Raw genomic sequence first — 23,606 nt, forward strand, 5'->3', positions numbered from 1 at the left:
GATCGAACCTGGGCCGCACGCATGTCAGGCGAGCACGCTACCGCTTGAGCTACATCCCCAGCCCTGGACAGAAATTATTTAGAGATTATCATCACCTTTTTTTGAATTACCCACAATTGTGTTCCCTATCTAGAGAAAGGACAAATTCTATCCCTTTTCAAGAATGCAAATGAGGTGTGATCTCAGAGGTAGATCTGCTTATACCCCAAATGTCTATACTGGGGTGGGGGGTAGTTTAAAAACAAAACCAAGCCATCACTCCCAACTTCCCAGAGGCAATAACGGTGACCATTTGGGGCAGGGTCTGAACAATGATTCCTAAACAGATTGTCACTTCATGGCTGGGTGAAAATTCATTTCTTATTTCTCTCAGCACCTTCTGGGTTAGTTACACACCCTTTCCACTGGAAAGGTATATGCATTTTGCCCACTAAGTACTTTCCCCAATGGTGAAACACCATGTACTTGGACATTTGAGGTATTCTCTCCAGAGAGAACAGGCTAAATATGTGCTCATTTCATCAGACTTCACTATTCTGTATGTTTTATGTATATTAACTCAGGCCACCCCTACGCAGTGAGTTCTATTATTTAATTCGATGAGAAAACTGTACCACAGCTTGATTAAGTGACTTTAAATTCCCATAGTTAAAAAGTGGTAGAGCCCGAGCAATCTGACTCAAGGGTTGTGGGTCTGAACCATTGCCGTTCAGTACATTATAAAGCAACAGTACATTATAAGCAACTCTTTACTCTTCATTCTTGCACTGCACTCAGATACTAGGATTATGAGATTTAAGAAAAATCTCCTTGGAGTAATTCTTGGCAGAAACTGAATAATTTATCCAATCACCAAAGGTTTTCTGAAACCAATTTTAGGGCCTATATACTACCTAGGAGGTAAAGCAGCATCCCTGAGAGATAATGATAAATCATACTTATGGTTGATTGTAAAGATAATCCGCAAATTGCATGAAACAAGATGCCCCAAATTTCCTCTAATTAATGATCATTCTTTTTTTTTCTCTATGTTGGCTGTGCAAGGGATCATAAATTATTTATCAGCATTAATATGAGCCAGGCATTGGCTCATATGTTAGGACAAAATAAGATGGCAGTCTGAGACTTTCCAAAGGAATCAGAGTATGCTTGGAAGCAAACATTAAGATTTTATAAAAAGAAAGCTTGTCTGGAAGTCAGTCTTGAGCTGTGGCACTGCTGTAATACTTATTTCATGCCAGTGAGCTCGTCAACCTCCTATCTCACTTTAAAAATCTAAAATATAATCACAGGCCTGCCTACTCCATAGAACTTTTGAGAGCATGAACTCTCTGAATTGCAAAGACATTTTGAAAAGCAATTAGCTCATTTTGAGTGCAAGTTATAAACAGGTAATTATCATGTAGTAGAACTCCTGACCCTAGGGAAGAAGTTTCATGTTAGTCATACCCACTGTCCTAAGTGAGCTTCCCTGGAGTTCTTTGCACTCATATCCATGAGCCTGAGCACAGAAAAATGTGCAGTGGGATGTTAATGAAGATTAATTTTTTGGTTTATATATTTAGAACCTGGTACATTCAGGCCACAGACTTGGCCCATGATGATAGCACCAAAAAAGAGGATACTAGACATTTGTCATGTATGACAAAATTGGGAGGGACACCCCAGGAGCCTGTCCTCTATTAAGGAAGGAAGTGTAACCAGTGGTTAAGGAGCTTCTGAAAGTTCTAGTTCCCCAATCTGCATCCTGAAAAAAATAACTAGTGGCTGAGCTGCTGTGGGGTGGTGGTCTTGTTCCACCCTCCCGATCTCTCAATTTTAGGAAATTGTTAAAGAGAGCTTAAAATGGTGCTTGGACTTGCTGTCTAAGGACTTTCCCGAGGACAGTTCTGCTCCCCAGGGATGGTGCTTCTCACAGATGATCTGATGCTCTCTCTGCAGCCCCTGGTCCTGTGTGAGGCTGGCAGCGATACCATGCCTCTGGTCAGGCACGGAGCAGTGGTACCATGTGCACTCCTGGAAATATAGACAGTGGGAGAGGGAATTTGGGTGGTTACCCAGGTGACAAAGCAGTGTCCCACGTCCTCAGGCAGCTGCTCATATTTCTCCAGCTCTTTGAGGAAGATGCTGCAAGGGGAGAGAAAGGCTGCATGAGATACTGGTACAGGGGACCTCGTTAGGGTTACACCAAGGCCAACCCAGCTGTAACCTCTCAATTATTTACACATGGCTGTTTGACTCTCTAAGTGATAATGTAGTGAGATGCAGTTTTTATGTTGGAACTAATTTCATTAAAATATATGTTTAGAGCTACTAAGAATTAGCGCTACTTAACATAATATTATTTCCCTGAGGGGTTCACACTTCTTGGGGTAGAACATAAAAAATGAAATATTGTACTTCTGTTGGATCTTTCATTTTGTGAGTAACTCTGCCTCCATTTTTTACTCAAGTAGTCTGAATATACTATAAATATTTTTTAAAATGTAAATGTAAAAAAATAACAAAATGAAATACCATTCATAACTCCAGAGATGAAGTGAAAAAAAAAAAAAGTTCAATCCTTCAGGGGCCTTGTAATTCTTGGCTTGCTTCTTCTACCAACAACCAATTTGTGCTAAAAAAACATGAGTTCAACTTAATGTTTTTAATACAGACATCATTAGAAGGAAATTTAATGGGGGAAAAAGTCACAATATATTCTAAAGCTCAACTGAATTACTGCAGAATCATCTGCCATGTGGATATCTACATCATGGCTCCTTTCAATGTTAAGAAACAATAAAGAACAAATTACACGAACTTCAAATTTATGTATTAAATAATTGGTTTAGCCTCTGAGAATTTAAGTTCTAACAAGTCAGCATTATTGAAATATAATTTCCATTAAAAAAATCCCCCAAGGTAGCCAGGTACCATGGCTTCCATAGTCACTGTAGTCCTAAAGACTCAGGAGAATGCAAAGTTTGAGGCCAGCCTTGGCAACTTGGCAGGATCCTGTTTCAAAGTAAAAAAATAAAAATAAAAAGGACTGTGCATGTAGCTCAGTGGTAGAGATAGTAAGTTCAATACCTCATACCAAACACAAAACAACAAAACAAAAAACAAACGAAATACACACAAAGTTTTCAAATAAAAAGTAATTACAAGGCTTTGGGAAACGTAACAACAGACACAGAAAGTTATAACTCTACATGTGTGACATAGATATATGAATTGTAACACTGTTCACAATGGCAAATCTAGTGTATGAAAAACAAAATATTTAAACTATGGTATCTCCATAGAACCAAATACTATATAGCTATACAAGAAATAACAAAGCTTTCTGTTTTCATATGGGAGACCTTCAGGACAAGCTAAATGGAAAAATCAAGGTGCAGAAGAATGTACATAATACTACATTACTTTTTATCTAAGCAGATTATATTCTATTTCCAATCCAAGAAACTAATAAAAGTCCTTGCCACAGGGAACCATGTAAAATAATAGGGTGGAAGATAGTGTCTGTGAAACTTCTCAATGTCTACTTTTCACTTTAATTTTGCTTTTGTAATCACATGAATGCACTAACTTCAAAAATCAAATTAAAAGATATGACATGGTTCCATGTTATTCTACTACTTACCTCTATTATAGGAAAAATCAATTTTATTTTAACTCACTCTACCTGGATCCTACTGTCCACACATTTTGGTAGTTTCTTATAATTCATTATAAGTGGTTATGAATTATATATATATATATATATATATATATATATATATATATATATACACACACATAAAACTTGTGTTCTTCCTTTTGTGACACAAAACAATGCTTTTTTTAGAGTTTAAAATATGTGCAATTAAAAAATATCTGGTACGTCTATTTGAAAGCAAAATTGTTAATAATGGTTGGTGGGATCACAGATGACATTTTTATTTGTCCATCTGCAATTTATTTTTTTCTATGATTTTTATGATAGTGAAGTAATGAGTATTGCTTGACTAATAAGAAAAAATCATTAAGAAAATTTGGGGGACTTCCAGCAGTATCTATTTGGTGATAATCACCTATTCCTGAGAAGTGTACATTTTAGAGTATTCTGAATTGACTCATGGAACAGAAGAAATTATAATGCAATATGGGTTTCAGAAATAAAAATACATAGTGCTTAAAATCAATAAAATGCTATACTTATTGCTACTTTTAAAAGGACTACAGGTGACACATTTAATATCTATTTAATAAGAATTCTTAAAAAAATAGGAAAAAGTGCTATAGCATGTTATAACTGAGGATCAAACTTAATTCAAAGTCCAAAGGGAAACATTCATGCACACACACAAATATATATATTTGTGTGTGTGTGTGTGTGTGTGTGTGTATATATATATACACAAAATTATATGTAGAATATATATATATATATATATATATATATATATATATATATATTCTATGGAATATATATAAAATTATATGTAGAATATATATATATATATATATATATATATATATATATATATATATATTCTATGGAATATATAGAATGTATATATTCTAAAGATATTTGTGTATGGTCCCTTTCCACAAGAAACACTAAATAATATAATGCACAATTTTTTCAGAAGTAGTGTTTCACAAAGAATTGAGATATTCTTTACATGATTATTTCCCATTTTGGCTTTTAATATAAATCTTAGAGAATACATGAATAGAAATCCAGCCCTGAGCCATTATGGGCTGATTAGCACTTGGGGAAGGGGCTGGAATGACTGGGCAAGTGTGGGAGAAAATAGAACTAGTGGAAGAAAATGTGTTTTAGAGAAAGGAGGACCTAGGAGAAAAAGAGCTTGGAATGAGAGGAAGAGGATAAGGGAAGACTCTGCAGGCCCCTGGCATGTTGCTCTCAGCTTGTAGCAAAACTCTACTTTTCCATTGAATTATTATTCTTGACCAGTCCTCTGACTCCTATAAGGGTACTCCCAAAAGGGTATGCCCTTTTTCTTTAGGGGTGGTCAAAGAAATGGTAAGCAACCTGCATCATGACATCCCATGCAGAATATAAAATGTTTTGTTCCTGAAGTTGCAGAGACACCCATGGTGACTTAGAATTTCATTCTTGACTCATGATCCAAGGTCAACTGACCCAGTCATTTAAGTTAATTTAAATAAACAGTGGGAATTATACCTATGGATGTGATACTGATCCAGATGAAGAAAGTGCTAGTAATTTTATTATAAATCTGACCAATTTAATTATAACAGCATTATGACTTTTTGTGTAAGCAGCAAAAATCTATGGGAAGATGCTTTGAAAATTCTAAGGGGATGAAAATGCTATAAACTGAGTTAAACGCATGGTATATGATTTCTATGACTAATGCTTTTTGGGAAAATTAAGGCTTTTTTTTTTTTTGAAAACAAGAGGTAAACTTAATGGTTTCATTAAATTTGGATCTTCACAGGATAGTGAAGTGCAAAAAATAATTACCAAAGCATGATGCTTTTCTACTTTATAAACAAAGAACAATAATTTTTTGAAAGAATAGCAGGAAGAATGCATATCTGGCCTAGGGAGGTAAATTCTAGGAATGTTAAAGATGTGCAGTGGGGTGGGGGATGTAGAAGCTAGTGGAAGGTGAGGGTTACTTCAGAGTTTGTTCATTCAGGTTCAGTGCAGCCTCAATTACAAGTCTCTGGTGATCAAGGCTGTTTTCCAGAATTGGTTTGTGAAGTACATTACTCCCCAAAAGAATCTTTATGGCTTGCAGCATTAGGAAAAGGCAATGAGGGGCTTAGTTGTAGTCACTGCCAAAGCACAAGTTAAAGAACTAGTGTTCACACCTGGTCACAGTTGGGAGGGAGTCTTCCAAAGTATTGTTTTCTTCATCTTTAAATAACAATGCTATGGGGTTGTGAGGATTTACTAAATCTACAGAAGATAAGAAACCCAACCCAGAGCCTGGCATGAAGTAGGCATGAAATAAACAGTTTTTCAAGATCAGTGCTTCTCAATCTTAACTCATATTTTTTTTGTAAACATACACATCCCACACTATACTCTTCAATACTTATACCTAGGGGGCTTTCACTATCAGGTCCCCCATTGAAACCTCTATAGCAGGTTAACCGCAGCCCCAATTACCTGTCTCTGATGATCAAGGCTATTTTCCATGTTGCTATGTGAAGGACATCACTCCCCCAAAGAATCTTTATACCTAAACCTATTCTAGGAAAGTCTTGATTGGATGCTGTGCAAAAGTTGGATTCCAAGGTCACCTATTATTTAAGTCTGGGAAATGCTGGGTTAAGCTGATTTCTTTAGGACTTCCAAATCTTATAACATAATGAGGTACAGTATAGATCTTGAAAGGACACAGAGTATATAATGCTTCTTTGCAAGTGTAGCACTCTGGTTTTAAGACTTTGGCATGCCACCATGGGGTAGCACACTTTGGGGAGGAAAAGCAGATATGGTTTCAAGGGACAAAAGGACAGAAAATCCTATTTAGTGGTCGGTGCATCTGGCTGTGCATTGTCCTATAGGGTTAGGATATGAGTATCTTCATATCAACGCATCTCCATTGTTTAGAAAACCTTCCTGGACAATTCTATTGCATTCAGTCACAGATCATATATGGGGACAACTGCTCTAGATCCCAGAGTCCAGTCCAGTTGGCAAATCCTGCATCAATCCATATGATTGAGTGGGGGGATGGGGGTGGGGTGGGGGAACTAAGAATCAGAATAACTATTTGTGCTGGGCATATGGGTTTAGAAATCTGGGTAAGACATTCACTATCATCTCAATGTAATAGTTGTAGGCAAGTGGAATATTAAACCCTCTGGCTTTTTAATTCCAAGCTTCTGAAGATAACAGATTATCATTTGATTAAAATCATCCCACTTCTTTCAACAGACGTAAGTTTGTTGCTCACAACACTCCCCACAGTTGATGTAACATCCCATCTCAGTTGTTCTGCAATAACACCTTGACCCTCACCATTTCAATGATAAGTAATGAATTGTGGAAGAATGAGTAAAGTGGGTTAAATTTTTGGTGAATGTCTGGGGTTCTCTGAGAAATGAATAAAACTTAAAAAAATGTATAAAACTTAAAAAATGTCAGTATCTAAACAATGCCACCACAACTAGTTAAGCCACCACAACTATTAAAGTGTGTAAGGCTCATTTATTTATGGGAAGCCCAGGACACTGCCTCCAGATCAAAGTAGGGCTGGGTTACTACATTCATACAAGTGGAGCTAGAGATCATTCTAAAGAACATTTTAATGACTAGCCAGATTCAGAATCTGGATCATAAGGGATTGGGTAGATTCTGGTTAGATATTGGAGGAGAAGCAGAACTAATGGTGGGTCAAGATCCCAGAGGGAGGTGCTGGATTGTTCACAGAATGGGTAGAGCAGTTTGATCAGCTAGGCTGGCTATGGGAATTTCTCGGCTCTGTCCCTTCATTTCAGGCCAGAAACTCCAGCCTGGGACAGGAATGAGGGGAGAGGTGTGCTCAAGCTGGGCACCTTCCCTGTAGCCCCCAACCTCGGGACACACATTCACTTGCTGCACTGCTACCTGCTGAGCATGTTTAGTCAGTGTTCCCTTGTTTATTTAATTTGAGTGATCGGATGAATACAAATTTATTTGTATCTGTACATATGGACACCAAGTTTAATGTTATAAACAAATTAAATCCCACATTTAATGTTATTCATAACCATTAAGTTATTGGTAAGCAACTAAGAAGTCTATGTGTACAACTAAAATTCACACTACTTTGACCCATACAAATTGAACATACTACTTTGACTCATCCAATTTAGACTTTGCCGTCCTTTGAATATTCCCCACTATCAGTCCAAGGTTGACAGCTTACTGAAAACATAAACAACAGTAATAAGACCACAGCTATAGTTTTATAGGGCTCTCAAGGGTTGTGTAAAGCCTAGAGTTATCCCTTAGAGTGTGGGATTGGGCCCAAGAAGATCATAACAGGTTTCCTATCTCCTCTTTCCTCAACTCCTGAATATGAATAAAATGCCGGTTGGATTCTTTGGCTGTGTCACTAATTGGTTTGGGCAAGTCACAACTATTTGTAAATTCCAGTTCTAGAAAACAAGGGAGTTAGATTATGTTTAAACATTTCTTCCAGATTTTATCTCTAGAAGTTCTGTGATTTTTATGTAAAAATGTATAAAACTAATATCAGAGAGCTTTTGAGTGGAGGAAAAGCATAGAAAATGTGTATTTTAAGCATGGGTGTGAGATGCGTGGAAAAGGCAGCTGCTCTCCCAGCCAGGGTGCCCCTGCCCTGGGGCTGTGAGCTACACTGCCTTTTCTCACCACCTGGTGGAGCCAGCACATTGCTGTTTGGCTGTGGGTCAACATACTGTTTCAAGGGATAGCAAAATCAATTTATGGTTGACAACCAGCATTTAAAAACAGGAGAAGGAGGAATAAATAGAACCTAACTTAACTGAAAATATCACAGTATATCACACACAGTGAAGGAGTTTTTTGCAAAATTTAATTCCCTTATTAAATGTGGTATATAAGCATGTGTATGTCAGGATGTAATGTATGATTCTTTTCCCTTCTTTTTCTTTTCATTTTGGTTAATAATAAAACATGTTTGAAAAAACCCACCTTTATCATTCTCCTGACTGCATTAGGACCTATACTCATCTCTCTTTCTTCCATTCCTTCCCTGTCTCTCTCTCTCTTTTTTTTTTTTTTTTTTTTGGTACTGAGGATTGAACTCAGGGGCACTTGATCACTAAGCCACATCCCCAGCCCTATTTTGTATTTTATTTACAGACAGGGTCTGAGTTGCTTAGCCCATCACTGTTGCTGAGGCTGGCTTTGAACTCTCAATCCTCCTGTCTCAGCCTCCTGAGCCTCTGGGATTACAGGTGTGCGCCACCACGCCCGTTTTGTGTCTCTTTCTAAATCAACCTACCCAGGAACCCATCCCCCTACTATTTCTTCCCTCCTCTTTTCCTCCCTTCTTCCCTCCTCCAATCCTTCTCTATCTCTTCGTTCCCCCTGAACACACACCCGCTTCACTGTGCTCTCTTATATTTGTCTAGGCATCTCACCCCATTTTCCCATCTCGACAGCCCTCTTCCTTTCCTTTGTGTCCCCCACCCCCACTCACACCATTCTTAACTAACAACATATCCACCCTTCACCTCCTTTCCTCCTCAGCCTCACAGACACTAAGTGACAAGTCATAAGCTAACTGGCAGATGAGACCAGGGTGGAGTTGAGCCTCCCTCAAAAACTGCCTCCCCCTCTCATTTGCCTACTAGACTTCACTTTTCTTCTCCCTGGGGGCTCTTGTTCAACTGTCCTGTCACCAAGGAAGCCATCTCTGTCTGTAAAGATCCCACCCATTATTTAAGTGGTGAATGCCCTCCTTTATGAGGCCTTTCTCTGTACTCCGAGACCATTTTCTTTACTTCTTTCAACTGCATGGTTGCCCTACCTCCTCCTTTATCAACGGTACCTTGTTCTTAGAACTCAGGGGTCAGACAGAGCCTGGATGTGATTCATCACCGGTACCAAAGGTCTAGCCCAAAGAAGAAACCTTAGGAAGATAATCAAAACACATTCCTGGTTCAGCTGCTCACCTGAATATCTCCCCCCATCCCACTTCTCCAAACTGGTTTTCATCCCTACTGTGCCCCACTCACGCTCCTGGCTGACCTTGGCTTCACCAGAGTGCCAAGCACGCCTCACACAGCTCTGGTCCTGCTCCCTCAGCCTCAGGCCCAGAACACCAGGCTGGGAGTGTGGTGACTAATTGCAAAAGCTAAACCTAACAGCTTCCCGCCACGTCCAGAGGGAGAGAGCATGCAGGAGGGGCATCTGGACTTGATTATTGGCCCCTAACCTTCCTTTCCAGTCTTTAATGATAACATATTTATTTCAGGTGTTTATTATAGGTGCATGGGACCTGACTGACATAGAAGAAATAGGTGGAAACATTCCTCAAATTTGAGTATCCACATAAAAGCTGGTTTAGCTGCAAGTCAAATTGGCTGCATTTAGCAGCCACCGTGAGGCTCTAGGGAGTAGTTAGGAGAGAGAGCTCAGAAGTGAGACCAAACCCACAGAATTTGATCTTTATGAGCTGGGGAGGGAGGTGTCACACCCTGAGCAAGGCACTGCCTCTTCTCTGGGTCTCAGTCTTCTTATCCATAAATGGACTTGATTTATGTATTTGATGATTGAGAGGACTCTCTGAGACCTCACAATAGAGATTTTATTAAAATATTATTGTTCAGACTCATGTACCACCGTGTCACCAAATAACTAAAAAGGAAAAAGCTCAGATTTAACGAAAAGTTCTTAGTATTTAAAGTAAAAAGCTGTTTCAACCAAAACTGCATATTCAATAATCAAGGCAAGGTGAAAAGAAATGATTTTAAAAAATAATTACAAGTTATAGGTTAGGTTTTGGGGAATCTATTTAGGGAGAACACTTTTTTGGCTGAGTGCTCCAGGAAGGCTTACAAAATGCAATAGAAACAGGTGTAAGTCTGTGTAGGCAGGCACATTTCATGATCTTTATGTTCAGTCGTAAAGAAAAGAGATGTAGTGTAAATGGGAAGGGGGGGGGGGAACAAAACTAAGTATCACTCCACTCTGGGCAGAGGCAAAACCACTGCCTGTAGATATTGAATTCTACATAATGAATTGTTCTTTACAGAATTTTTGAACCTTGGCAATTTTTCCATTTAATACCTATAAAGTCAAAGGTCCTTAAGACAAATCATACATACTCAAACACACCCATAACTCACACACCTAAACTTGGATGCCATTTTTCCAAGTGACATGATTTAGATTGATTAATACTAACTAGCTGAGATATGTTACATATATACCATATAGTCCTTGGTCTAGGTGCTAATTTCCTAGTGACTCAGCTAATTAGATTATTCAGGTGATATCAATCTCAATCCTTGCTCTCTCAATCTTCTAATGCCCCCCCCCCCTCACACCTCTCTCCCCTATTCTCTCTGGAATAGAGGCAGATAACCTGAGATGCATAGCTGAAATGAGAAAGAGTATGTTTCTCTGATAACACTTAATTGCAACTCTGGAAACAAGAGAAACAATTGGAGTTAAAAAAGACTCCTTCGATGTTCTCCAGTTAAGAAGTGACTACTTCAGAGAAGTACTGTATTCCTAAAGAATAAATAGGTGTTAAGACAATTGCATGGTCCTCCCATTAAAAAGTTCCCTATATACTTTTTCATCCAGAATTTCTATTGCTTGTCTAGGAGGCTCTAGTAGTGATGGGGCGGGGGGAATAATATCTAGAATATTACTTTTTTTTCTTGGTCTTGAGACTTTCGCAAAAAGTGAATTATGACTTGAATGGCATTAGTCATAAATCTGCAAAATGTAAATTTATTTTTAGCTCATCCATCCACCCATCCACCCACCCAATAAATACTAACATTTACTGCATGCCAGGTATTGGGTTATGCAGTGAAAGACATGGTCTCTAAAGGAGTTGACAACCCTTAGATTTTTTTAAGTTGGGCCAATTGGCATTTTATCTTTTATTTATTAACAATTTTAGAGTGTCATATGTTCTCCATTAATCAAAATCTGTCTGGCTTAAGTAGAAAGCATACACTAGGAATACAGTAAATCCTGAATCCCCAGATAACAAAGGAAATTAATATACAGAGTGAGATCCTTGGATGTTCCCTTAAATTGTGGATAATTTAAAACATTAGTTTCTTTTGGTTGATAACTTTCTAAATACATTATAGAGTTTCTTGCTTTAAATGCAGAACATACTAATGATTCAGGATTATTACTAATATCAATTATTATGCCACACTGTAATAGACTGGTTGTATTGGACTTTACGAGATAAAGGATGCTTTTGCAGCAATACCCAGCAACCCCTGACCACTATGGTTTTTTTTTTTTGTTGTTGTTGTTTTATTGCCTTTTATTTTTTGCCATTTATTTGTTGTCTTTCCTGCTGATCTTACTTTATGCTGACCATTGAACTATTTGCTCAAGTTCTTGATTCTCTACAGTATTTGTTGTTTCCAAATTGTTGTGGGCTTGCAAACTACATAGTCCAGAGGGAAAATGGCTGATAGAGAAGGTCTTCTATGAAAAGACAAAAACTTAATCTTTGTGACATTTCTTTTTGTTGCTCCAAGTATGGTTTTCATTTCCTTCATGTTTCTTCATAATATTCTAAATAGGTAACACGTGCTTGGTAGCTGTGTAGTTGATAGTTTTACTGATTCTTCTTTTACAGAATACAATATTCTATATGGTTTGATTTTTAAAGGATTTCTTAGCATTGTATTTTGTAACTGGTAGGTAGATTTTTTAGCTATAAAAAAACTACAAAATTGTTTACCATGGATAAATAGAGTAATATCATTAAACTAGAATAAGAGGCATAGTGGTGCTAAATATTTTGTTATAATTGTTCAATTTTGAAATGAATATTTTCATCCCCAATAAAGTGATTTGGCAAAAGCAGGGCTCACAGGAAGTGCATGTTGTGATCCTGAGACTTCTAGACCTGGTCCATTTGGGAAGATCATGGGGAAAGTAAGACTTGTTGATTAAATCCTAGAGACGATCAGTCAGACAAAATAACATGACTTACCGTGTGCCACTCTGATGTCTTCTCAGATATTTTGGGGGAAATGGGGTGATACTGAACTGGGCTCAGATGATGGAATTTGGGATCAATGATCAAGAATGAAGTTATTGGGATAGCATTAATGATAGGAATGAGGACAGAAAACTTCTGTGTCTGGAGATTTCCAGACAAGCTAAATGGGAAGTGTTAAAGTTTATGATTCAAAAAATCTGGGAACTTTTATCAAGTATTCTGGAAAGTCAAAAGGTTTTTTCCCCCCCCACATAGAGCTTTCTGCTTTAACAATCTGACAAGGTTAGCATGTCACAGGAGCTACGTATTTATGTTTCTTTAAACTGATGCCATTTGATGACATAACAGGGATCATTTATCATGAGGGGAGTGACTCCCTACCTTTATTTAGAACTTTCAGAACCCAGGATCCTTCAGCACCCAACGCTCACTGGCCTCTTGGTCATTCTTGGCACAAAGCCATATTGAGGTTTCATTTTCCAGAACTGGACTATCCAGTATGGTAATTACTTTCCACTTGTGGCATTTAAAATTAAATTTATTAATATTAGATAAAATTACTCAGTTCCTTATAATAGCCACTCATATCTAGTGGCTACCATGTTGGACAGTACAGATGTGGAACATGTCCATCACCACAGAAATCTCCACTGGATGGTGCTGCTAGTCCTGCCCCTGCCCCCACACAGCTCTCCACCTGTATACACAGCCTCCTCAGGAACTCTTGGAGCTGGCAGTTCTCTCTCCAGCATTGACACCTTAGCTCAGTAAATCCCTAACTAGCCTGACTCAGCCTTCTCTACAGCAGGCTCCTGAGAGCTAGAAGACTTCATGTCTGTATTCTTCCTGTGTTTTAAGATCTTCTCTTCTAGCATTCTGGAAACAGTTATTTCCATTGGTTGGTCACATAACTAATCATACTCATGTTCCTGCTGACCCTCTGTTTACACCATACATGATTAGTATGCCCTGGGAAAGATTCTTACAACAAGCTGGGAGCTGGAAAAATGGGCTGTGAGGCTTAATGTCTCCATGATTCTACACTGTATGGTTTTTTTTTTTCTTCAACAAAACATACAGTGTTGATTGATGCTTTGCCCTATACATTGTCAAGAAATGTGTTGTACTTGTATTTTCATTATTTCTGTTGTTGTTTGGTTGGGGGTAGGGATGATGAAATAATTGTGGATGGGAAAATATTTAGGTTGAAATAAAATATCAGTGAAATTTGAAACCCAAAGGCCATGATGTTGGACGATTAGCCTCAGGTGAGTTCTAATGTGAGGATTCCCACAGGTGTAAAAGGATAAGCTATTTTTGTTCCTTCAAAGCATGGTAACCATTCTGATTGGGCAGATGAGAATGCTACCTGCTAGTACCCTGAGGATAACTGTGGAGGGGCAGTACTGGACACCTGTCTTAACTCTGTTCCAGGAAGTTTGGACAACTGAGAAGAAAAGGTTAGTGAGAAAGAAGTCTGACAGCAACTGCCTTAGAGAACTAACCAGGTAGGACTGTATCAAGTAAGATTTGTCAGTGGCCTTGATCTATTTGTTGGGAAGCTTGTGGTCTGGTATTTGTGGCCCCAGGAGTGCTCCGCTGAACACCCCCCCACCACCAACAACCTACTTGTTATGAAAATCGTAGATCTCCTGGATGTTGCCAAAGATGATGTGCTCTTTATTGAGGATCCCAGGGGGGATTTCCTCCACACCGCTGGTCATTTCCCACAGGTAGGTCTGGAAGACAGCAACAATTTTATCATTGGCAAGTACACTGCAAGAAATTCAGATAAATAAAGAGGCCCTCAAATGTATGGGGGGAGACATGGACTGGGAATGCATGTAGAGTTCAAAAAGTGAAGTGTTACATAAATAAAACAGAAAGAAATAAAACCTGAATGTTCCATTATCCTGAACTTTAGCAAGCACATACTCAGTTTGCTTGTTACTTATTAAATAAATGTGTGTGGATTTGAGTGAGAGTATGTGTGTATGTGTGCTGAGGTGTGAATTTTCAGACTCAATTTAAGTTCATTGAAAGTGTCGTTCTTTTTATTATGAATTGAAATGCCTTACATACTTTTTTTTTTGGGCGGGGTAGGGTGCTGGGTTTAGCTCTAGTCTAAGAAAAGTAGACTTCCTTTTGAAAAGCACTTCAAACTCTCATGCAATTACTATTGGCTCTGGGAGAAAAATTTCCCCTGATTGTTTTTTTTTTATTTGTTACTCTTTTGGAGAAGAATAAGAGCACTGAACTACTCTCAAGGACTTGACAATGGCAAGGAGGTCATTTTTCTAACAGAGCTGTGAACTGATTACTGCAAGACTTACCTCCAAGCACTCGTGCAAGTCCCTGACATAAGCCTTCTCTGTCTGGAGTAGTTCAGCCATAATGAATCTAGAAGGAAACAAATGGGCTTTCAGTCAGTTATAGATATAAAGCCTCCCTTCCTTCAAACTTCACTTCTCTAACCCACATTTATCATTCTTGAGTGTCCTATTTTTCTACTTTATCCCAAAATTCCTTCCCTCTCCTACGGGTCACTCTTAACCAAAGGAGCACCTCTTGTGCTCAGCCAGTTCCATAGTCTCTCTCCCTTTAGTTCACCAATACTGTGATTCTGTGTTCATAGGCACATGCTCACACTTGTGTGTGTGTGTGCATGTGCGTGCATGTGTGCATACGATTCACGAGATGTGGGATTGTTCGTATGCAATCTCACCAAAAAAGACTGCTTGAATCTCAGCTTATTCATCTCTCTTACATCTCCCAGAATGAATTCTGTTCAGCAGGGTTTAGAGATTCATACCAAAACAGTACCCAGTACCATAAGTGAAACCAGGCTTAGGCTGAAAGAAAACTGCAACAGAAGTTCAAAGCTAGGCATGAATGCACGATATATCGGTTTAGCAATTTTATTTTTTGTAAAGAGCCAGAAAATAAGTATTTGTGGGCCATTTAATCTCTGACATATTGCTGCTATACAACATGAAAGGAGCCACAGATATATGTTAACAAAAATACATGGACTGTGTTCTAACAAAACTTTTCCAATGAAACTATTCATGGACACTAAAATTTTAATTTCATCTAATTTTCACATATACCCAAACAGTATTCTTCTTTTGAACTTTTCAATCATTTAAATATGTAAAATAACTTTCAGCTTACAGGGTATATAAAATAGACAGTGAGTCAAATTGACCTATGAACCACAATTTGCTGACCTCTGACCTAGACTATCCTATTACATATGTAGATATTATTTCCAGTGGGATTTATTTGCATCAAAAACTGGTGTACACAGAACTGAGCTTGCTCAGCCTAAGTTAACAATGTTAAGTGACTGCTCTTTTGGGTACCATAAAAAGAAGTCTGTGTTACTTATCTTTAAGGAGAGGATTTCCCTTCCTCGTTAGGCCCCAAAGTCACACAATGATCTTAGACAATTATTAAACTTATGATCCAGGCCTTCAGTGTAGTATATTCACTTTATTTTTTACTCAGCAAATCCTTATTAGAAATAATGCTTACTAGCTGGCATATGATATGTAATTTAGCATAAATTACATATATATATATAATTTATGCTAAATTACATATATATATATATAAAACATATATATATATATAACATTTCCTATATCAGTTTTTTGCAAAGTTTATAATGAGAACCCCTAATTCCAGGTGTTCCATCACATGATGATTTTAAGAAATATTGTCCCCTTCTAGAAACTTCACAAGAAATACCACATAAGTAGCAACTTTCCTGAAACTTTATCTTGATAGAGTTTTACTTAAAGTAATACATTGTTCTAGTAGAGCCCTTTCTATTAAAATTAAAGGACTGATAAAAAAAATTCCCTTTTGGGCTGGAGGTATAGCTCAATGATAGCGCTCCTGCCTTGTATACATGATACCCTGAATTCAATCTCTAGCACAGCAAGCAAAAAAGTCCCTTTTTCAGAAGTTATCTTCCTATTCTTACACTACTGGAAGAGCAGAAAGTTTGTTTGGGAATTAGACAAACAGGAACCAAATTGACTTTGTCATTTACTAGAACTAGGACTTGCTTTTCTAAGCCCCAGGTTCTTAGTTATAAAACAGCTGATCACACAGGATTGCAGCAAGGATTAAAGAAGATCATGTAAGCAAAGTGCCTGGTGCACAGGAGGTGCTTTGTAAATATTCAGTGATTAAACCTATAGATAGCTATGAAACCAGGAAAGAAGGGAGATCAGAAGGAACTTTAGCTGATCGACTTTGAGCAGTTGTGTTTGATTTCACTGCCTTGAGTTTCTGTGCTTTTCTTCTCCCCATGTGCTTCCTATAGTTCTACTCGTCTCTCTTCATAATTTCTCTCCACTACCCCCACCGCTGTTTTGTTTTATTATCCACCCATCCTTTATGCTCCTCTGGTTATTTTTTGTCCTACAAAGAACTCAGGAGGAGGGTTTGGCCCAGTGTAATCTCCTCATTTCCTTCCACATTATGGATTGACTTGTATCTCCCAAAATTTACATGAAGTCTTGATCAGTACCTCACATTTTGACCTTATTTGGAAATAGAGTCACTGAAGTATTAGAGTAGGTGGGCTCCCCAAACCAGTACGGCTGATGCTCTTATAAAAAGGGGAAATTTGGATACAGGCATACAGATTCAGGATGAACACCAATGGAACATGAAAACAGTCACCTATAAGCTGAGGGGAGAGGCACGGAACAGACCCCTCCCTCATAGCCCTCAGAAGGAACCAACCCTGCCCACACCTTGGTTCCAGAGTCTTAGCCTTCAGAAGTCTGACCCAACACATTTCTGTTGTTTAAATCACCTTTGTCATGCAGCCTTCCCCATATGCACTCCCCAAATGAAACAATCTCTGGCTTTACAGACCAGCTTTGACTTTTTCAGCTACAAGGAAGCTGTTGTCCAATTTCACTTTGATACAATAAAATAGGCAGAGCTTCTTAATCTTAGGATGCACTATTATTTTTTCCAGCATCACCCAAGTAGAGTCTGTCAAAATATTCTTCACAAATCCCTCCAGAGGTCTCTGCATATGTGTGACTCTGTAACCCCACCATAAAGAAAGCAGAGTATCAAGAAATGGTTTCTAGGATTAACAGCATTGTTTCATATCATCCAAGAATCAATAATTCTTGACTAATGTGAAATGTATGTAAGCAGCTACCCACAATCAACTAAAAAAGTAAAATGAGTTTTGCCTACTTTGAATACAGACCCTCTTCAGTATCCTCAGGAGATTGCTTCCAGAACTCCCATGGATACTAAAATCTGCAGGTGTCCAAGTCCCTTCTATAAGATGCCATACTATTTGTGTAATCTATGCAGTTCCTCCTGTATACTTTAAATCATCTCTAGGTTACTCATAATACCCAAGACAATGTAAATGTTATGTAAATAGTTATGCTGTGCTATTTACAGAATAATGACAAGAAAAAAGTCTACATGTTCAGTACAGGCACAATTTTTTTCTGAATAGTTCTGATCCATGGTTAGTTGAATCAGAGGATATGGGACATCTTAGAAAGATGTTCACAAGAATGGAGAGCTGATTATATGTAGAGAACAGAGCCAGAAGCTAATGTTAAATGGGTCCCAGTTCTCTAAATTGATTCTGGCCCTGTATCATTCATATTCTGAGAAAACAGAGTTCACTTAATAAAAATCTCAGCAACTTTGGATTCTTCCAAAATGTCTGAATGCCAGCATCCTCTGGGTCTTCTTGCTGATGCCCCTCCAGGCTGTTGTTGAGCTGGTAATAAACACAGTTGGCAGCTTTACATGTGACCTTCACAATTCATTCACTGGGCCAGTATCTAGATGTCTTCCTTTCCTTTTAAAATCCTATTACTCACCAGGCAAAGGATTCTGAAATCTGAATACCTAGACTAAGTCATAGGCTGGGCCACCTGGCATAAATACCTCCAAAAGTGTGCCTTGCTTTCTTCTTGCCAGTTTTGTATCCCTTAGCTTCAAGTGAGGAAGCTGGTACTGTGGTACTTATTTTAGATAAGTTTTTACCCTTTCTCAAAGGTTTCAGTTTCTGTATCCAATGATACCCTGTAAGATTTTCTTGATCATTTTTTTTAATCTTCAATACTCTTTTAATCTAGTTGTTCACTGAAAACAGTATAACATATTTCTTGTCATCAAGGAATTTATAATCTAGTTAAAGAAATGTTCAGAAATCAATTAGATAAGAATAGGATGAATCAGTACAGAGAAGTGGTGTAGAAGTTCAGAAAAGAATGAACCAATGACAACAGAAGTTGTATATAAAGAATTCATAGATACATTGGACATGAATCAATAGCATTGCTGGGTGCAATCTAGAAACTTGGGAGACTAAGGCAGGATGATCACAAATTCTAGGTAATCTTCTCAACAACTTGGCAGGATCCTGTCTCAAAACAAAAAAAGGACAGGGATTGTAGCTTGAGGTTAAGAGTCTCTGAGTGTATACTCAATACCACCACCACAAAAAAAAAAAAAAAAAAAAAAAAAGGAATTTAAAAACCATGCAGGGAAAAAACAAAAAAACAAAAACTAAACCAATGGGAAAGGGAAAAGAAATAAAAATAAGAAGGTTCTAGGCCAAGAATACTGCATGAACAACAATATGTAACTTATTTGTGGACCTGAAAGGAGACAATGAAAGGATATGACTGAAGTGTGTCATTTGAATTGGGAAGAATTTTGAAATAAGACTGACATAGGTAAGTCCAGATGATCATATCTTGGGGAGTTTGATCATTATCTAAGGGACAACATAAAACCATTTGAAATTTGAAGCTAGTAGAGGACATAATAGAAATAAATCACAGAATACAGAATGGTGAAGAGTCAGAACTGGTTTAAATTCTGTCTCAATTACTTCTATATAGTTTGGTTTGGGAAAAGTTGCTTGGCTTTCCTAAGTATGATTTCTTATTTGTAAAATGGGAATAATTATAGCTACTGAGAGAAGTGAAAAGTAGATAGAAATGTGTATAAGGCTGTTTGGATGATGTTGGTGGTTGGAAGAACACTGGAATTAGCAACAATAAATCACCACTTTGTAAGGCTCATCTGGCATCACTGTGCAGGGAAACAGGATAGGGGCTGGCCATGGGAAGACCATGGCAAGTTTTTCAGATAATTCAGACTTCTGGTGATGAGGGTAGCCAACAAGAGTCTGTGATGATGCAAAAACAAGGGCAGAGATGTAAAGCAACTTTGAAGAAAGGATTAACATAAGGAGTGAAAGGATGAGTCAAAACTACCTTCACAGTTTCAGGGCTGGGAGGCTAGAATTGGGAAACTAGAAGAAAGAATTAAATTTGTAGGGGAAGGAAAAAAAAATCTAGTTTTGTCACTGTTGAGTTCTGACATTGCGTAGGGAAATGTGATGATCCAAGAGGAGGACGGTTACCCTAGGAAGTTCCTAATCCATGGAGAAGACTCAGACACCAGGCAGCTGGGAGAGACCGAGAAGCCTCCAGGGAGCCCATATTCTCAATGGAAGCATCATGCTTGTCCACCCCTCTCTGGGGAAAAGGACACACTAGCTGCCAAAAGGGACAGGTGGCGGTGAAAACCAAGCCCAGTCACAAGGAGCCTGTGGCTGTGTGGGAGCTCTACAGCACTTACTCTTTCTTCCGGGCTGACTTCCGCTTCTCTTCATTGACTTCATGGTTGGCATCCCGTAGCTTGACCTCACGATCTGACAGGCTGGCTGGGATGATGTCCAGCTCCAGGTCCTTGTTATCCTACATGCAGAAGGATCACAGAGGTCATCTTGGAGAAGCTTTAGAAAAATCACTCACCCGAGGTCGGGGAGGTAGTAAAGCAGAAAAACAGAAAGATATCATGGAGAGGATGAAAAGATGGGGAATCCTACAAACACCTGCCCACAAGCACTCTTCTTTATAGGGTAATTCTTCTTTTCAAATAAAAAAAGATATAAAATGTTCAGTTCAAATGTTTACTATTAATATCCATAGCAATAGACATTATGTATCTATGTCCCAGAAGCCTTTGTTCCTGATTAAATCTAAACATACATACGGAGTCATAAATTAGTCCAAGATTGGTTCTTCACCAGCAAAATAATGTGAAATAGAAACACATAAAGACAAAAAAACATGTTTCATTTGTCAAAGGAAAATAATCAAACTATTTTTTATTTAAACAAGCAATTTCCCTTGGAAATAAAAAGCTAAGTGGTTGAACAATGACTGAACTTTCTAATTACCCATCCCTACTTATTTCAACCATCATTTGGTATTTATGCATGATGGAACCCTCTAGAAGAAATTCAGATTAGAGCCTGGGGGAGATGTTAACTGCTTCAACTCATAGTGGTTTGACCATTTCCCTCTCTAGGCTGCTCTGCTTCAGAACATGAGCCTATTTAAAGATTTATGAATTAGAAATTCCAGGATTAAATTGCTAGGCTGTATTTATCTCTTAATTCATAGGGTACTGACCCCTATTATAAAGAATATATTAAAAGTCAGTCTTCCTTTGCTTCATAGCAAATAGTACCATTTTTCAGTTGAAATGTCAAACAGCCTTTGTACAAATTGTACCCCTTATTCTTGAAAGAGTGCTTGCTATTATACATACTAGGGGCTCTAATCATTTGCTGATTAACATAATTGAGTAAGAGATGATACCAATGAGGCCAAAATAAAGGGGTTAGTCCTCAAGTCAACAGCTTACTCTACACAGAGAAAAACTCTGCTCCATAGCAATGGGTCCTGCTCTTGGCCAGCCAATTTTACATTATATGGAACACTATCCACAAGGGCTAGAGGTGAATGGATTAGCAAGATCCTTCCCCCTTCACTCGAAAAACACACAAGACAAGTGTCCCAGGGCTCAGCAGCTCAGAAGGACTCTCTGGAAATGCTCTTTACCTCTGTGGTGATGAGAACAGTGGTGTTGAGGGGGAGAATGGGGACACCCGCGTAGGCAACACCCTCTACCCACCTCTGTATTGACTCCTAGGGCTTTCTCCAGGGAGTACCGGTACTTCCCCATCCTCAAGGAGAAATCTCTGTAGTGCTTGTCTACGGTGGTCACCCATTTCCTTATCTCCGTGGCATGAATGTGGCCCTTTTCCACGAAGCTATCGGCCAACTGAATCAGAAGCTTCACCTTCTCCTTGGTTTGCTGCCCCAAAAGATGGATTACATTATTGGATTACATTATTGGATTACATTATTCTTATGTTCTTCACCCCAAGTCCCCTTCTCTCCACAGCAGCCATAGGTTCCTCACAGCCTGATGGCTCTGTCACTCACTAGCTGGGAGAGGTTGAGCAAGCTGCTTAAACTCTCTGTGCCCTTTGGTTCTTGCACTCACACAATGGGAATCATAATAATACCTGCATTGAAGGGTTGCTGCAAGCATTAAATAAGCTGATAATGCAGACTGCTTAGAGCAGGGCCTAGAGTATAGCAGGCATTCACAGTAACCATAGCAAGAACCCAGTAAGCCATAAATGCTAGCCATTATTATTACTGTCAATGTAAGGTAGTGGGCTTTACAGGTCTATAGAGTATGTTATCAGTGCATCTGAGATTCATGTGACTCTTAAAGCATCCTATAAAGTACGTGGAGGAAGGATCTCTTTGAGTTACAGATGGAAAAAACCTGAGGTTTAGTTTTAAAGGCTGGTCAAAATTCATATCCTTAGTAAGCAACAGCACCTGTTGGTCTCTGTTCCTTTGTTCTTGGTTCTCTCCTTTCCCTGTACAGGCCTGAGGTAAGATGTAAAATATCATGCCAGTTGGCACATGCTAAGAGCCAAAGAAATCCAACTTAAGACCTAAGGGTAAATGTTATCCCCTTTACTATAAGGATCTTGTCTTTATTTTCCATTAAAGAGAGGGAGGGAAAAAAAGGGTTAAAAAAGTATCTGTTAGAGGGCTAATGAGGTAAAACTCTGACATGTACTGGGTTAATTTCATTTCTAGTAAGAATGTGTTCAGCGTCTACTCTGTCTATAGCCTTATGCTGACAGCTGTGGGGCCAGGCTTGGGGGGGAAAACAAAAGAAGAAAAAAAGATGTTCATTCCCCACCAAACAGACTATAATCACTAGAGGAGACAAGGTTTTCACAAAGAATAGTTAAATCTATTACTCAAGGCATCATGTAATTGAATGTCAAAATTAGAAGTAAAAAACCACAAGGATTTTTAATTGGGGAAAAATAAAGGTAGAGTGGCATGGAAAGGTGGCAGAGGTCTCATGGGAAGGTGAGGTTCAAATTAGATAAGATATGGAAATAGAAGGCTTATTAAGATGTAAACATTTGCATGTCTTTTAAGTTTCAATTTTGAAAGTCTAAAATCTTCAGGGAAGCTTGAAAATTTTAAGGGAAAGAAAGGAGTCTCTAAATGATATTCTTAGAAGAAAAAAGTCTTTTTGGGTTGGAGGAAAATAGGTCCAAAATTTTGATCATGCTATAATCTAGATACTTGAAGGAAACTGAGGCAAGAAGTCACTGGAGTAGCAATAGAAAAGACAGAAGAGACTTTATTCCACAGTTTTCACTTTCTAACCCTCCTACTCCCTCCTTTTCAGGCTCATTCACAGTCATTCCTATGGGAGACTGACTCTCCCAAGAAATTCTAGAAGGGCCAGCAGAGTGCTCTGTCTGCCACGTGGCCAGGGAGACTGGGGTGCTGGCTCTCCACTGGCTCTTCTAACACACCAAGCCGCTCCTATCTCAAGACAGTGGGCTGGAAGTCAAGGGTGAAAGTGCTTTGGAGTGGAGGAGAGGAGATGGGTGTGAGGATAGGAGAAACAGCCCTCAGCCATAAAAGGTGAAGAGTAATTGCAACAGGAATTGATTAAGAAAAGAAATCTGGTATCCTAAGGACTTCTATAATATATTATTGCATTTAGGTATTTTTT

General features: G+C 38.5%; 1 protein-coding gene across 9 annotated transcripts in view; it reads right to left on the reverse strand.

Moving 5' to 3' along the window:
* The window catches only part of Kalrn (kalirin RhoGEF kinase), a 627,901-nt gene that overhangs the window by 218,211 nt on the left and 386,084 nt on the right, over positions 1–23,606 (reverse strand). For all 9 annotated transcript variants that reach the window (XM_076867942.2, XM_076867955.2, XM_076867941.2 and 6 more), the window contains 5 exons: positions 21,675–21,857; positions 20,331–20,449; positions 15,008–15,074; positions 14,304–14,413; positions 2,058–2,127 (listed from right to left, as the gene is read on the reverse strand). In XM_076867942.2, coding sequence (XP_076724057.1) covers positions 2,058–2,127; positions 14,304–14,413; positions 15,008–15,074; positions 20,331–20,449; positions 21,675–21,857 — 549 coding nt within the window. The remainder of the gene's footprint in view (positions 1–2,057; positions 2,128–14,303; positions 14,414–15,007; positions 15,075–20,330; positions 20,450–21,674; positions 21,858–23,606) is intronic.

The sequence above is a fragment of the Callospermophilus lateralis genome, chromosome 10 (genome assembly GCF_048772815.1).
Source record: "Callospermophilus lateralis isolate mCalLat2 chromosome 10, mCalLat2.hap1, whole genome shotgun sequence".
Lineage (NCBI taxonomy): Eukaryota > Metazoa > Chordata > Mammalia > Rodentia > Sciuridae > Callospermophilus > Callospermophilus lateralis.